The 17,089-nt window shown below is 33.9% G+C and overlaps 1 protein-coding gene across 1 annotated transcript in view; it reads right to left on the bottom strand.

Moving 5' to 3' along the window:
* Positions 1-17,089, bottom strand: part of LOC136835583 (microtubule-associated protein futsch-like) — a 316,187-nt gene that overhangs the window by 33,608 nt on the left and 265,490 nt on the right. The window contains 3 exon segments of the mRNA XM_067099280.1: positions 2,231-2,385; positions 4,512-4,684; positions 6,097-6,195. Coding sequence (XP_066955381.1) covers positions 2,231-2,385; positions 4,512-4,684; positions 6,097-6,195 — 427 coding nt within the window.

The raw sequence follows: 17,089 nt of genomic DNA, 5'->3' as shown, positions 1-17,089 counted from the left end.
GAGAAATGAAATAGTAGATTCTTATAAGCAACTGGAAATAAAGATTTTGGATGATGGTAGGATGATGTAAGAGGTGGGTCAAAGGTATGTGATACAGGAGAGGTACCAGGATGTGTTGAAATAATTGGGAGAAATAGAGAATGTCTAAGGAAGCCAAGGTTGTAGAGTATGAAGGGACTGCTCAACCAAGTCTCCTCTATGAAAATGGGGTATTAAATGTTGAAAAATGTAAATGAAAGAAATACAGTAGACGTTATAGTGATGAACTGTTTACGTAGTGTTTGTAGTATAAAACCTGAGAGGTAAGAAATGTGGATACATGTAGGAGTGGTAAGTGTAGGTGAAAGAATGGCTCAGTCATGTGGAAAGAATGTAGGGTGACAGGTTGGTAAACAGAGTACACAGTTCGGAAGTATTGGCAAGAAGGAGAAAAGTGAGACCTACATAGAGATGGATAGATGGGGTGAAAGAGTCACTCAAAAGGATGGACCTGAACATCCAGAAAGTGAGAGGGTGCATGCAATATAGAAGTGTAAGGCACGGTGAGTGTTGGGATGTGTAACACGCAACTGATGAACCTTCTCCACATGTATATGAAGAGGCTAGTGCTTTGAAAGTGTTCTGCACATGGATTCATCCACAGTTCAGCTATTTAAGTGTGAATGTGACAATAACCATTGCCTTTACTTTTCTTGTGAAACCACCCCTGTTAGAGGTAACGTCTTCATGCTGAAAAAGTGTATGCATATATATATATATATATATATATATATATATATATATATATATATATATATATATATATATATATATAGTGTATATGAAAATATATAGGTAATCCCTTGATCATCTGAGGTACCTTTTCTGAACACTGACATTGTCCGGACACAACCTGACCCCATGGACCAAAGATGTATATATGTATATATATACTGTATATATATATATATATATATATATATATATATATATATATATATATATATATATATATATATATATATATATATATATATATATATATATATATGTGTGTGTGTGTGTGTGTGTGTGTGTATAATTTTAAAAATGAAAAACCGTTCTCTGATTACTGTCAGCGTTGCACGGTCTTAGCTCTTTTTTTTTTTAGTTGACTCTTCTATGATTATCACACATATCACACCAGTACACAAGAAAATATTTATCACTGTTGATATATTTCGTCTTGAATACTAATGTTCACATTCACATTAAACATTAATTAAAAATATACATATATACACATATATATATACATATACATATATTAAAAAGTCTATGCATGTATATGAATATATGTAAATACATATAGTATATATATTATATATATATATATATATATATATATATATATATATATACATATATACACACACATATATATATATATACATATACAGTATATACATATACTACATATATTCATATACATGCATACACTTTTTTAACATAAACCACTTCCTCAAAGAGTTTGGTTCACAAGAAAACAAAGTACATCGATAACTGCTACATTCACATTTAAATAGATAAACCGTGGACCAACCCCCGTGTGGAACACACACACTTACTGTATATATACATATAATATATGTGTGTGTATATATATACTAATTCTCACCCAAGAACACTGAATGACATCTCAATTTACATCATCCTCAAGTTATAAACATTGAAACATAGAACAGTGATAATAAGAGTTGAAACATGATCACCCTCTTATCAAATATGTGACACAAGTTTCAGAGAAACAGCTATAACGAGAAGGTTTAATGGTCTGTTACGACAGATGATCGCAGTCTGTAAACATGAAATACTGTATGAGCCTTACACGTAATTTATGTTTACACTATTGCTACCATTACTCAGGAATCACTATAGACGATACTTCAAAATCAATATTTTTAACAATATTACTATGGATAAATTACAGTTCTCACAAATGGGAGGCTACACATAACTTTAGAATTATATTAAAATAATTTTGTGCTTTCAAGAAGGCCAGGGGAACGGGATTCAAGGGACTCGATGTAAGCTCTCCTTTGCTAAAGATCGAGTATGTTTTTTCTCACTCTTCCCTGAAGGAAAGGAATCGTGGAAAAATATGGCATGATTATGACGCAGAAAATATACAAAAGAAGGAAGATTCTGAATACGACGAAAGCCATGGGGACGGGGGAAAAGCAAGTGGGTTACAAAACGGCGATATATATACCTGAAGGACTCCTTGGCCATGAAATGTGTGGACCAGTTCCCCTCAGGGGCACAGTGGATGTCGATGGTAATGCAGTTCTCGTAGGCGTGTAGGACACGTTGCACCTCATACTCACTAAAGGCTGCGATAAGGTCAGCCACGGAGAAGGTTCCATCCTGTAAACATTAAAGAAAATCAGCTATCTTCTCCGACAAAGTTTTATTGGATGACCTATTAGTGTGTTTCATTTAAGCACCTTTATCTTACCAACAATTATATATAATTTTTAGTTCAACTCTCCCTAAGCATATGCAACAATAAGGAACAATGAAACATATTCTCATTCACGCGGACATAAAGAATAATATTCATCAGTATGGTTAATTATTTTAGTCATCGTAAAATGTCTAAAGAGTAGAATGGTTTCCAATTTAATGAAGTTTTCACTCGGTAACTATAATATAAACGATGTTTTACAGGTTAATGTGCCAAAAGATTTATTATAATCCCATCTCCCTTTAAAATGTTTGGCTAGTCAGTCATTTGAAAACGATCAGAACTAACAATCTCCCTAAAAAATACTCATAAATCCGCAAAAGCCATCTTTTTACTGGTCTTAAAAACTATGGAATGAAAAGTGCACCAAATGTAAAAAAAAAAACATAAGTTTGTAAATGTGTAAGAAACAATACTCATTTATTGAAAAGAATTAAAAAGAGTAATTTCATTCCAATAATGTTAAGATCAATAGCGAATTTAGAACAAATGCATCTTTTAAAATTAGACCTATATAATATTTACATAAAAAAATAGTGTGCTGTGCTTGGAAAAAAATGTGCACGAAGCATCTCTAATCGTAAAATTTCCGAGTATTAGTTTCCTAAGATAATGAATTTGCAACATTGAATTACCCAAGATAGGCAGCCCCACAAGAGTCATAAAGTTATTGTTATAGTTATTGTTATAATTATGAGGTTAAAACTTTTTTATTTGTAGTAAGTTTATGTCTCAAAAATAATTTTCATATTCTGACACAAATTTCAATAATGATTGAATGGGAAGAAGTAGATACCCCTTTGCTCTTTTATCACTTCTTCATCCACAGCAAAACTATGTAAATGATCTCCCATCTGCTGTTTTCCCTACACCCTATAACCTCCTTCCTTTCAAGAGCCGGAGGTAAATCTACTACTTCATTCGACATTTTTTTTTTCTTTAAGGAATATGTGAGACGAGTTTTGAGTTTATCTTCCTGCTGGTCTTCACACAGCAAGGGAAAACGTTTGATTAATCACAGAAACCTCAAATTCATTCAAATGCCTGAGAAGAAAATTTTGATTAGGTAAGACAAAACTCTATTATTGACATAATTTAAAACAATCTTGTGACACTGCTTACGTATCAAGGAGGAAAAACTGACAAAAATAGAATGTGATAGGAGGCAAAATAAGACTGTTAGATCAACTGGTAAATAATCCATCCATGCACATTACCAACAGCTGTTAACTGGTTACAGAAATATGTTTCCCTCAAAATTATGAAAGATTTGTGACCGATAGCTATTCAATGTTCGCGCAATATTACAAACAGGAAACGTTGTGGTAAAAAGTTTGGGAGTGCTCCCCCCTCCCCCGAAAAAAAGGAAAGTGGGGCTTTCATAAAAACATTCACTGGTTTTCATCGCATGTATCCTGTTCGACTTTACAAAAATCAAAATAAAACTTTTTTCCATTGCTGAATCCAGAGCAAAATTAAGCTACCGATCAAGTAAGAATCGCCCTTAAGCAATATATAGCACATTTTATGTCCACTCACATCTACTCAAATCACCACCCTTCTCCACACTTACATACATACATACACACAAAATTCCATACTAAACCCGTACCAAAATCTACTTCCCTTTTTAGCAAAGACCAGTTCCTTAACTCTTTACAGGATAGATTTATTTTCCTTTTCAGAATCGTATGTTACTGTTTTCTTTAAAATTTTGTTTTCATTAACTTGTCCCTTTACTTCACTTGAAAGTAAACTTCGAATCTCAATAGATTTTCAAAATCAGTAAAATCAGTAACATCACCTTCTACAAAAGTAATACAGACATAAGTTAGAATTAAATGCTATTTTTCTTTACTAGCAAGAAGGCAAATATCAATAATCAGCTAAAAAAAAATTAATTGAATGATGAACTAAACGCTCCCCTTACCAGATAGGTAACCATGATGAAAAAAGTCAATCAGAGAAGAAAAAAATCTCTCCATTACCATTCTTACCCTCGTTCTTCCGCCGAAGAACACATTACCTGTAGCATCCAAGAGCCAGAGCCAGCGAATGCGTAACCGGCATGGATGATGTGTCTATGTTTGGTGAAAGAAGACAAGAGATTTTTGAGGCACTGTTGCAGAGTGTTGACCTGGGGGTGGATCAACACTTCCGCTACCAGATTCTCTGTGGCGTACTGAATCAGACGTTCTCCTGAAACACAATCAACAGTCAGTGGAAATGACTTCTTTTAAGTTGGTGGTTATTACAGTTACTTTTCACTTATTGAAAAGAAGGTGCAAATGAAATCAAAGTTTATTTAGATCAAGTAAACTGAATGACAAAGACACTTAAATCAATATTTGAACTGACTCTGCTAGGTATGATACCGTTAAGTAAATATTATGAAAAAAGATATATGAATATGACAAAAAATAAGCACATCACATTATCATTAAATTACAATAAGGAAAATATTCATAAAACGATAAAAAATAATGGCGAGTATTAAAACTTTATAATGAGGAAATCCAGAAGATAGCTAGTACTAATGTCAAGTACGATGGAATCGAAGAAAGTAACTGGTAAATTAAAATGACGGCAATCCTACTAAACGCAAACCTAAATATAATTAAAATAAAATTAAAAATGATGAAACATTTAATTGTTATATAACTTTTTCTTTCTTACAAAACTGGAATGCTTGAGCTTAGAGTCCAATTCTTCATTAGACTAATATAGATTTACGACTGAACTTTACTTTGCATTCTTTAAACATAGTTCAGCAGCGACAGATACTTTTGTGACAATGTCTGATTTCACTATGCTAATGACTTGTTAGATTTTTTGTTGATATTTAACTCATAACTTTGCCTTTCCATCTCAATTCGAAGTTTCTGGATTGATTACAACTAATGGATATTATCTAAATCAGTAAATAACTCGAATTACCTAATGAACATTTGCAGCATTACGCCAAAATCTGTACCACATTTACTTTGGACATGAGAATTAAGATCTACGGAACACCTAAATACGAGTATAAGAGCTCAAAACCACGGAAACCATACTCTTAATCTAGATTTCAGAGAGGCCGCAATATTTCAGGATCCTATGGTTAAAGAATTATATAACTAACAATAAAAAACTTTGCTATTTCCATCCAGTACCTGTTGGTTTAGACAGATCATCAAATTATTTCATCAATATGTCAGTTAACACAAAGTTCATTACTTCCGCGCTATCGATAACTTAAGCTTTGTTAAATTAACTGTATTTTGAGACTTGTTACTTTTACTCCAGTGCCCTAATTTAGTTACATTTATTCCCTCATAAAATTGGTAAACTTCGAGCTACAAATAAATATTTAGCCGTGAAAAGGCACAGTAACAGAATAGCCTCATTTTCAAGGACTAAATTTCCCCTTAAATATCGAAAAAATATCAGTCTTGGTAAAAAAAAAAAAAAAAAAAAAAAAAAAAATATGCTATCAATATAAAGGAAATTTTTAAATCATTGATATTTTGTTTTCTACCTTGGCCATACATTAAAAAGATCAAATTAGATGAAAAAAAAAGAAAAGTTTATGAAACATTACGACCTCTTGAAATCTTCTTGTAACTCACCTCCCTTCTGTTCCTCTCCTTCTAGATTAAGCTCAGCAATCGTTGAAAGTTCTTTGTGGATGTCCACGTGCGCCTTTTCTTCGTCCCATGACAGGAAACCTACCGAAAAGGAAACCATTTCAGCACGTGGGTTGCAAGCTTAAGATATATTCCCTGAATATGTTTGAATGTCCCATATAAAATGCACGATTGGAATTACTTGTATTTTTTTTTATACCAAAAATTTGATTTTCTTAATACTAAACATTATGGGTACCATATTGTACACAATTCAAGAAACCTTTGCTGGTTCAATATTATTTGAATAGTTGATTACATGGCTGATTAATTTAAGGAACTTTTATAAAATAATTTTTACAAAGGCACCAGTAATAAAAAAATGATATAGTCTCCCAGTGAGATTTATGCTAACATATATTAAAAGTTTCAGCAGAGTTCATATATATATATATATATATATATATATATATATATATATATATATATATATATATATATATATATATATATATATATATAAAAAGATCAGGAAGATACTTTCTAATTTAATAGTAGATATGAAGAGAAACAACAAATAGGTGGGTTTAAGCCTGAGGGTTTATCGATGAAATCAAGGAACCGACCAATCAGCTGAACAACCCTTTTTCTAATAGTTCCATAACTTAAGTCTAAGTCACTCAGGGGTGGAAACTTCCAACATTTTATCTTGTTTAATGACGAACTTTCATATTGTTGGCCAAAGAGCACTGAAGAGAGTCTGGCTGAAGCAATATACAAAAATAGAAAATGCCGTCAAAAGAAATTATGAGAGGAAAAACACAACAGAAAAATGTAACAAGAGAAGAACAAGATAAGAATGGTAAATTGAACTGCCATTAAGAAAACGAAATCGTTGCACTTTAATAAAAACAAAAGCGTTGGTTCTTAAAATGAGAGAGAGAGAGAGAGAGAGAGAGAGAGAGAGAGAAAGAGAGAGAATATAAACGAACTGAAACAGAGCCAATAAACCACCAACGAAAGGAATAACAGGAAGCTGCTGGCCCGAGTAATTAATTTTGTGTTTTTGTAAAGACTAGTTGAAACGGCTAACAGGACCTTGAGCTCTCGTTCTGACCCGCTTTGAAGACTCCGGGGCTTCTAATCAAACTTTGATAACTAACGGAACATCCCGAATACAATTAACGTTACTTGTGAACACTAAAAAGTCAGCCTCTTCAATTTGGTTGGTAGATTGGGTAGCTAAAAGAAGGTAACTGGATCTGAACTCAAAGGAGGTTGGTGGGCATCTGGTTGAGTTATCACAATTTAATTAGAACATATGCTGGCAAAAACGGTTAATATGGTGCAGACATCAAACCCTGGCGAGCAATGCCCCCTCCAGGATTTCTAAATGAACAATGTAGGGCAACAGCGCCTCAAAGATTCCCATTAAAGCCTTGTTGGGGAAACAGTAACCAAGGCATGCATTTCTTTAATTTGTAATGACTCAAGGTTAAACTACCATCGGCAGTTTTTCCTTAACTACAGCAATAATTACACGAAAATCAACAATCTCCAGCAATAATAATAATAACTAGAAATTCCCCTAATCTTTGTGGGAATTTAATGTATTCCACACCAATTTCAATATATCCTACAGGTATGTTTATTTATGAAATATTTGACATGAAATTTTCACTAGATACGCATTTCACAAAGATCAGGGCTTTTAATGACTACATTTACAGTAATATGTATAACTGACAACTAAAATTACTACCAAAAATCAACTCTGAAGCACTTTAAATTCATTTCATATGAAAGTGCAAGTCAACTGAGCTTTGAAAAACAGCACACTATTCTGCGTAAAAGAAAGCCAATTCAATTTTTGTGTTTTGATCAATCCTGTCATTGGAAAATAAATCATTCTTATTATAAGACCAACTGATTCTTTTAAAGGCCGGTTCAAGGTTATATTCCGAAATTGCGCTTCTTGTTGTGATCAGGATTTATTTTTCACAAAAGCATCGTTCATAAAAAAAAGGGTAGTTTTATCAAATTAAGCAACTGCTAAGGTTTGAGAAGTTAAAAAAGCTCCGATATAAATATGAAAATCAAACCTATGTTTTCACCATGGGAATACATGTTAAGTGTTGCATGTGCAGTGGACACAAACATGCACACACACACACATATATGTGTGTGTGCGTGTGCATAAAACAGATTCTCATATTTGGAATACTTAAAGGTAAGAAATCACAATAAAAAAACGAGTTAGGAAATTATATCATTTACGAGTATAATACATAAGGCAATTATACTGCGAATACTTCTGCTACAACTACAGCATCTACTACTACTACTACTACTACTGCAACTACTACTTTTGTAAATAAATTTCTACTTCTGCTGTGGTGTAATGAGAGAGAGAGAGAGAGAGAGAGAGAGAGAGAGAGAGAGAGAGAGAGAGAGAGAGAGTCAGCACTGTCGTAACACCACAGTTGTATTGTGAAGACTCGGAAGAAGTGTTGTTGAAGGCGCAGAAGTCCGAGAGAGAAGAAAAGATGAGGAAGGAAAGGTGAGGCGTCTGAGAAAACTTCTTGGTGAGCTCCTTATCTGGGTCGGTCGTGACTGAGAGAGAGGTTCTTCCGAAGGGAATAATCCTCTCCTGTCTCCCAAGACACCGTCTCAAGACACTCAAGGAGAAACGCAAGAAAATGGCTGTTATTTGAAGGAGATTCTTAAGGAGAGAGAGAGAGAGAGAGAGAGAGAGAGAGAGAGAGAGAGAGAGAGAGCCTATGGCCAGGGGTATTCCCTCACCTTCTCTTTGGTGTCTTCGATTTTTAATGGAATGAAGCCAGGAAGAGCGAGCGAGGCTGGTGGCCATATTGGGTGGGATATAGGTTAAGAAAAAGAGAAGGAAATAGAAGAAAGTTAAAGGTGGTCATCGAGGAAATTAATGAATTACAGAAGGCGTTGGGTGTTCGATGCGAACAAACACGAGAAATTATAAAAATATCCCTGTATCAAACTATGATCTACAGTTATCGAACAGAATTAAAGAATTTCAAATACTACTTTGCGACTAGAATATTGAGACTAAAGGAAATAATGACGGTAGTCTCTATTACATAATTCTAACTGTTACAAAATTTAACTGTTAAGGTTATGAACACCGTGAATGTAAAATTCAAGCCTGTGTTGTGATTAATCAACGTCGTGATATCATAAAATATGTTACAAGTAACATACGTACAGTTATTTTCTTATGTTAAAAGTAAAATAAACGTAATAAAACGTGTTTTCAACATTTTAGATCACCTAACTTATATTTCAGCAACACTGTAAATTTTGTCAGATTCTCAGATTTGTGACGTCAGCATTAGTAATAATCATGTTTACCAGTAAATTTATCTTGTCGTTTTCTTGGGTATAACTATAATCGATATCATTGCTGGAGGTTTCAGACGTTTTTGTTCCTTGTATTAGTGGCAACTACTAGCCTATTTGGGACTTGAATTGCCTTGCTCAAGATATTTCGTTTGTGGCAAAAATGACCTCTTAATTGCCCTGTAACATAATACTTTATACTGACAAGGGTACTTTGGTCATTCTAATACATAAAAATATGAATGTAACTGATAGAATATATATTACACACACACATATAATATATATATATATATATATATATATATATATATATATATATATATATATATATATATATATATATATATATATATATATATATATATATATCAAAAGTCTTCACGTCTAGTAGCTTCAAAATGATGTAAAAGAAGCAGTAAAGTGTATTTTGTACCAATTTTAAGTAACTGCAAGAGGAATAGTCACTTGGGTGCATATAAATAAATAGAGGAGTACCGCACGTAATTTTTGCAAAAATTCTCACGAAATGTTATGAGATGACCGAGAAAATATATTTCTTCCTAGCTGGGTCGGTTGATGGGTCATAAATTTTAAATACAGAACTAAATTTGAACCCCATTACGATTTTTAACATTCTCTCCTGGGGTGGGTTAGCGATAGCTTTATCGGCATGAGTGTTACTTTTTATGCGAAAGAATCTTTATCACTTCCCCGTTAAATGACGAGAGCAAGAGCTGAGATTTTAGATGTTTTAGATTAAAATTTCAATCGCAGGTGACGAATAAGTAGTGGCAGAGAGCCAGGAAAGAATCTTCCTTTCAAAAAACTTTCTTCGTTTCTGCTTGGACAGGCTAGGACAACTCTGGAAGGAGCCACGTTTTACGGAGAGGAAATTTCATTAAGCAGAATGGAGGGCCAGAACTGAGTGGATTAGCATATCCCTCGCATTAAAGGGCGTACCGGGCAAGAGACAGACAAGATCCATCTTAATTGAAGGATTAGAACTCAGATAGGAGACACAGGCAAGATTCCAACTTATCCTGTGGAACAGTACATGACAGAATATTTTAAGTCATGGAACGGATCGGTACGTTGTAAAACTATGAGACTTGGAGGGGGTATAGATGAAAATACTGATTATAAAAGGATATAAGCTTTGGATATCTTTAAAAAAATACAAGAACGTCAATAAATGTTTTAGTAGCTTAGTGACGGACTAGAGTCAAGAAAAATATGTAGATTTAACAAAAAAAAAAAAAAGAGAGAGAAACACTCTCAGACGCAATCTACTCTTGAGCAAGAGCGAAAATCAAACTAATTTTACTGAATAAAAAAAAATTCAAAACAAGACATTCCCAACTTTATTTCAAGGGAACAGAATATGAAAGCGCCACATCTGTTACATCAGTAAACACATAATGGACGGTGTAATAAGCGAGGACAATACAAGAATCAACATTATACACCAGACAGGGAATCGACGCCATACCACATCATCTTAGCTTATGAAAAAGAGCCACCAAACAGATTGTAAGTTTCCGAAAGAAAACTTTCTCCTCAGAGAGCACTAACAGGAAATAAAATCATCGTTACCATCCTCACACAGAAAGTGAAAGGAATTTATCTACTGCAGCCACTATACTTCAGAAGAAAAAACATATATCAATATATTTATCAACAAACAGATTAGAGGGATGCGAAATACAAATAGGCTTAACGCGGAATAGATTCTAATAATCCCACTGGATTAGAAGGCGGAATAGGTTCAGACCCATCTACTGGATTAACGGCCTGTGAAAGGCAGGAGACACAACAGATGTCAACTTGTCCAAAGGATTACAGGGACACTGAAGGTTAGAAGACAACAGATGTTAATCTGCTGCTGGATTAGAGGGACATAAGGAGGGAAAAACAGAAAAGAAGGAAACTTATCCACGTATTTAAAGGGATGTAAAACTACAAAAACAGTCAAATTTTCCGGCAGGCCACTATTACTAAAAGCCATATTATTGAACTGCTTCTATAACAGCGGGAGTTGTAAGCTTTCGATGAGAGAGAGAGAGAGAGAGAGAGAGAGAGAGAGAGAGAGAGAGAGAGAGAGAGAGAGAGAGAGAGAGAGAGAGCTCAAATATCGAGGTGATAATTTTACTGAGATAACACAAACCAGAATGAAGTGGAAGAGCCTGGAGTAAGAGGTCGAGGGTCACGATAAGGCCCGTGAGTCAACGAAACGAAAAAGTGAGGATACAAGATATCAAATGACCTCTGTGGACTGAATATGCTAAGGTTGTTCAATAACCAAAAGTTGCACTATTAGAGAGAGAGAGGCTTCAACTTTTATCCTGCGAAATTATTTAAACTGCTTTGAATGAAACAAAAGCATAGAATCAAGAATCAATAATCAGTTATATGGGATACAAAACTCAGTGACATTTATAATCACCGGGGCTTATTTGTAGACCTTAAAGACTGACGACAAAGAAGCAACAAACATACACAAACCCCTCATGCCGGTGCGCACGTCGCTGAGCGCCATAACCTGACTTATCTATCCTTTGAGATACTTTAAAATGATGACACGTCCCTGAAATATTAGAAAGTGATCTATATGAAAACTACGAACGTCAGGTACAATATTACCTTTTAAAATCATATTCTGTGAGTTTCTTGGAAACTGAATATCAAATAAAATATAATTTCTTTTATTTCTCTGGGATAATTCAGGGTATTTTTCATTCTTGTCTTGTGATATTCAGCTCGTGGGGAATTTCAAGTCGTACACACTTTCAGTAATATTGCACACACAAACACACACACACGTGTTTATATCTATAATATATATGTATGTATATATGTGTATGTATATATGCATGTATGTGCGTATGTACGTATGAATATGCCTTATTTTACATGTATCCCTTTCGTTCCATGAAACTAAATTTTGAGATTAATCGGAATGGACAGTGCAGCTATGTACTGAAAATATTATTTTTGAAACACTCGATCAAATGACATCTTTATTTTGTAATATTATATCAATATGAGTCTTCCCTTTAAAAATTAACACTAAAGAGTTCCAAATGCTATTAATGCTATCAACATGAAATACTGATTTTCTAAAAATACCAACATTACTCAGAACCTCTGCTGACATCTACTTTTCTTGTCTAAAGTGCCAGACTTTTGTTTCCAGAAATAATCTTTAACAGCATATTTTACTTTAATCTTCAATTTGTGTCAGGTATTACATTACACACAAGTTCTTCCTATACCTACAAATTATGAATTTAATAAAACGTTTTCTCATAGCGCCCTAAACATGACTGAATGACTGTGAGAATGGTAAACGAAGGATTAGGGAAGGGCCCATGAAATCGTACTACTTATATGTAGTAATCGGGATCAAATACCTTTGTGAGTGAGAGTTACAAGACTTAAATCCGTGTTTTCCTTCGTCACTAACAAGAACAATGTCTGTGGATTTTTTTCATGAGCCCATTGTTTATTAACGGCCCAGAGCGTCAACATAAAGAGGCATTGTTCGCGCCAAGGCAGCATTAGAAGCATCATTAAAAACAGTGTAATGATACTCGTAGCTCGTTGTCTAAAGGTTTGGTTGCGAAATGAAGATAATTGTGAAATCTCGCCTTAAAGTTGTATTTATTTCACATTCGTGCCCTGGTCCATTTCTCTATATAATAAAATGAAATACGTTTCCATATATTTCTTATCTTCCCACCGATATCTATAAGCAATGAATTTTACATTCTGACTTGCCGTCGTCCAGCCTGAGACCTTCATAAGAGCTTCGGGACAGTAAGTTACGTCTCTGGGGATGGGACGTACCTTCTCCATCTTTTCATTAATTACTGTCATTTTTTACGACATGGGCACAGCAGCAGAGAATATTAAACAAGTATTATGTTTCCATTAATATCCGTGTATGTGATCAGGTTAGTATGTTAAAAGGATATCTGTAGACTGGTTGAACAGATCTTAACGGAACTGGGTGAAATAAGTTATTGAGTGAATCCCTCCAGGTAATTAAGTTTTAAAGGGAACAGACGAAGATTCGTTTAAGTCACTGATGTGATTCGACTGCCACAACCTCTTGGCGTTTGTGAAAAAGATAACATAAATGACGGAGAGTGTTTGTGAAGTATGTCAAATTCGTGATAAGACCCAAGTACTGCTGCATATATACTGTACTGTATATGTATATATATATGTATATATATATATATATATATATATATATATATATATATATATATATATATATATATATATATATATATATATATATATATATATATATATATATATATATATATATATATATATATATATATATATATATACAGGTTTGTATGGTTGTAAATGTGAATGTCCATCTTATTACTCACTTAAATTACAAACAAACGTTTACCATAAACAGTTCAAAACATACTAATAGGTTACTGATGCAAGACAAAACCTGCAAACTACAAGAATGTGCAATAAAATACCAAATTACGAAGGTCCAAGTAGATTTATGGCTCATAAAAAGTGCTTTGTGGCTTAGTTTCCATACCTGGGACACTGACCAGGAAAGCCGTGCAGCTGGAGAGTTTGCTCATAAATCTAAAGCAAAAATGTTTTCTTTAATAAGCAGTAATGTAGGAATATATATATATATATATATATATATATATATATATATATATATATATATATATATATATATATATATATATATATATATATATATATATATATATATATATATATATATATATATATATATATATAATGTGCATATATATACAGAGAGAGAGAGAGAGAGAGAGAGAGAGAGAGAGAGAGAATCAAACAAAATATTAACCAAATATGAAGATAATTCACTCCTCCCGACAAACGTCATCATTCTTCACCGAACTACTTTATAAAAACAAGCACTAGCACTACGGCCTGATGCTCCCATTCCCTAGCCGTAAGTTAAATGCAAATTACAACTGAAATTGAAACTGAACTTTTGGCTGTATCAGTTTGTTTCCCTCGTTTCATATTGTGTCTTCATCCCTGAACGAAAACGCGGCTCCGTATTGGTGGAAAAACTTTATAAATATTTAAAAATGTGGTAACTCGCCGTTAAATTACTTCTCTGTTGAAATAGGGTATTTTCCAAAACATATCTAAATTTCGTTGACTGTAAAATAGCTTTGCATATTTTTTCAATAAGGAAAGGACTAAGGTTTTTATTTGTTATTTTTTCACTTTCATAGGAAGCATAGTGGAAGTACTTGCATGTGCTGACGAACTAGGAATTTGTTATTGTCTAGAAATTTTATTCATTTATTTTGTAGAGCATACGGTTAATCCCAACAGACAAATCGGAACTCATTGCCATAGTCTATGCTGTTCAAAAAAAAATATTATATTTCTAATGAATATATCTTAATATTTGAAGCTAAAATATGATGCAAAATGTTCCTCAGTTTCCGTACATGCCAGAGAGAGAGAGAGAGAGAGAGAGAGAGAGAGAGAGAGAGAGAGAGAGAGAGAGAGAGAGAGAGAGAGAGAGCAGAATCCAAAAATACACCTGATCCAAGAACATAATTAGAAAGGAAATATGAAAAATACAGTTTGGAAATTTTAATTAATTTTTCATGCTATACAGACACTTCAGTTCTGCTATCAAGTTAATGGCGAAGGGATAACCACCAGAAATGCTAAAAAATGTTCCATTCTTTCAAAGGTTCAATATTTTTGTCGTTATACACACACACACACACACACACACACACACACACACACACACAGATTAAGGGAAGCCAATCTTTACATCTTTACGGCGTGGTTATAACGAGATATGAAACTTTTGATGATAAAGATTCCAATAGTAATTACACTTCATTGGGGCACAATTGGAAAGTAGGATAGAGGGATAGAGAGTAGCAAAATGTAGGTTAGAATTTCAGAGGGTATTCTAGATGTGAATGTAGCGCAACAGTAATAAGGAAACGAAAGTCAAATACACAATATCCAGGTATAGTGAGAAAGGAAATATACATAAAAAAAATCTGACACAGAAGTCGCCAACAATTTTACAAGTGAAACTGAATTGACAGCCGATCAAGAAGTAAAGCAGTAAGTGAGGACTGGAGGAAAAAGATGAAGAAGAAGAATTCAGATGCACGAAGAAGAAAAAAAAATACGATCGCATCGCTCAAGCATAGAGCAATTCCGACATGATGCCAGCGTGCAGTCATGAGAGCTGTCAAACAGGCATCGCGGCAAAGGCAAACTTGTTGACAACAAGGATCAATAGGCGAATCTTAAAATCGACGTGTGGGAATCTTCGGTGTCCAGGTCGAAGCACGTACCGACGTCTCTGCCATTAGGGGAACGCAATTTCCAGGGGAAAAGGGATTAACCTGCGAAACCTGACTGGAGAGACAATAAATATTGGCAAGTTATTTTGACTGATTTGATTCGATAAATAATGACGTTAATAATACTCTCCTTTTCTCACCATTCATTTTTTCATGAAATGATTAAAAAAAATACACAGAAGGAACTTATTCGACAGTAAAAAATGTTTCATTCTTTACCATTACTTAAAAAATTAGCAGCAACATAAAACAGAGAACAAACGACTCTTGCAAAAAAAAAAAAAAAAAAAATCGTGATCGACATCAGTCGCCAATATCAAAAGAAAAGACCCACATCTTTTTCCAGATGGCTTTGGCTGTAAGTTGCCAAAGTCCAACTTTCCTTCTGAGACAAACTTCCCGACAAACTTCGGCCCAAAATTGAAAGTTAAGTAACATTAAATGACACTACCGGTTTCAATGTGGACAAACGACCTCTTTTTCGATAACTTCGGACAAGAATGTTTAGTTTTTCCCAGGTTTTAATCCAAGAAATTATAAGCAAGTGACATTTCACATTCTCTCCCACCCACGAGAGCTACACGCAATTGCGGGCAAAAGTTTGGAATGTCAGTTTAGTTTATTTATATTTTTTGTGCGTGACACAATGAAGGTGGGCATCAAAGGAGGGGGGTTTACTGAGTAACAGCTGAGTGAATTTGTTGCAAATTTTTAAATAAATAGCTTGCTGTTATCTCATTACTTTTATTGCTTCCAATTAATTTCACTTGTTTCTTTCATTAATAGTTTCAAATACACTATCTACGAAAATAAAATTTTATTTCAACCTTTGTCCTAATTTGCATCCGTATTTGAAATGAAAGACTTGAGATGAAAAACCGAATATTTTAGATTTTCCCGGCACTGAAGCAATTTTCAACACTTCATACTCCATAAAACTTTGCCATTCATTTTCTTTCCTACTTTTAAGAAAGAGAACCCGCTGCAAAAAGTGAAAATAAATAATCTCCTTGGGAGATACAGCTGTGAGAATATCTAACTGACACAAAGAAAGGAAGAAAGTTCAGTTCATTACAAAGCTCACTGACAAAGAAATCAACAAAAGTCATATAATGGAGAGGGTAAATCAAGCTCAGTGACGTGCAGGAAAGAAGCAATGATCCCTTTCTACAAGATAAGATGAAGACACAGATGAAAAAGACAAGATAAAAAAAAAAAAAAGTGTTCCAGATTTACCTGAAGGGGGT

Source organism: Macrobrachium rosenbergii, chromosome 4 (assembly GCF_040412425.1).
Source record: "Macrobrachium rosenbergii isolate ZJJX-2024 chromosome 4, ASM4041242v1, whole genome shotgun sequence".
In the NCBI taxonomy this organism is placed as follows: domain Eukaryota; kingdom Metazoa; phylum Arthropoda; class Malacostraca; order Decapoda; family Palaemonidae; genus Macrobrachium; species Macrobrachium rosenbergii.
Note: the sequence above shows the minus strand (reverse complement) of the source record. Positions and strands in the feature narration are given on the sequence as shown.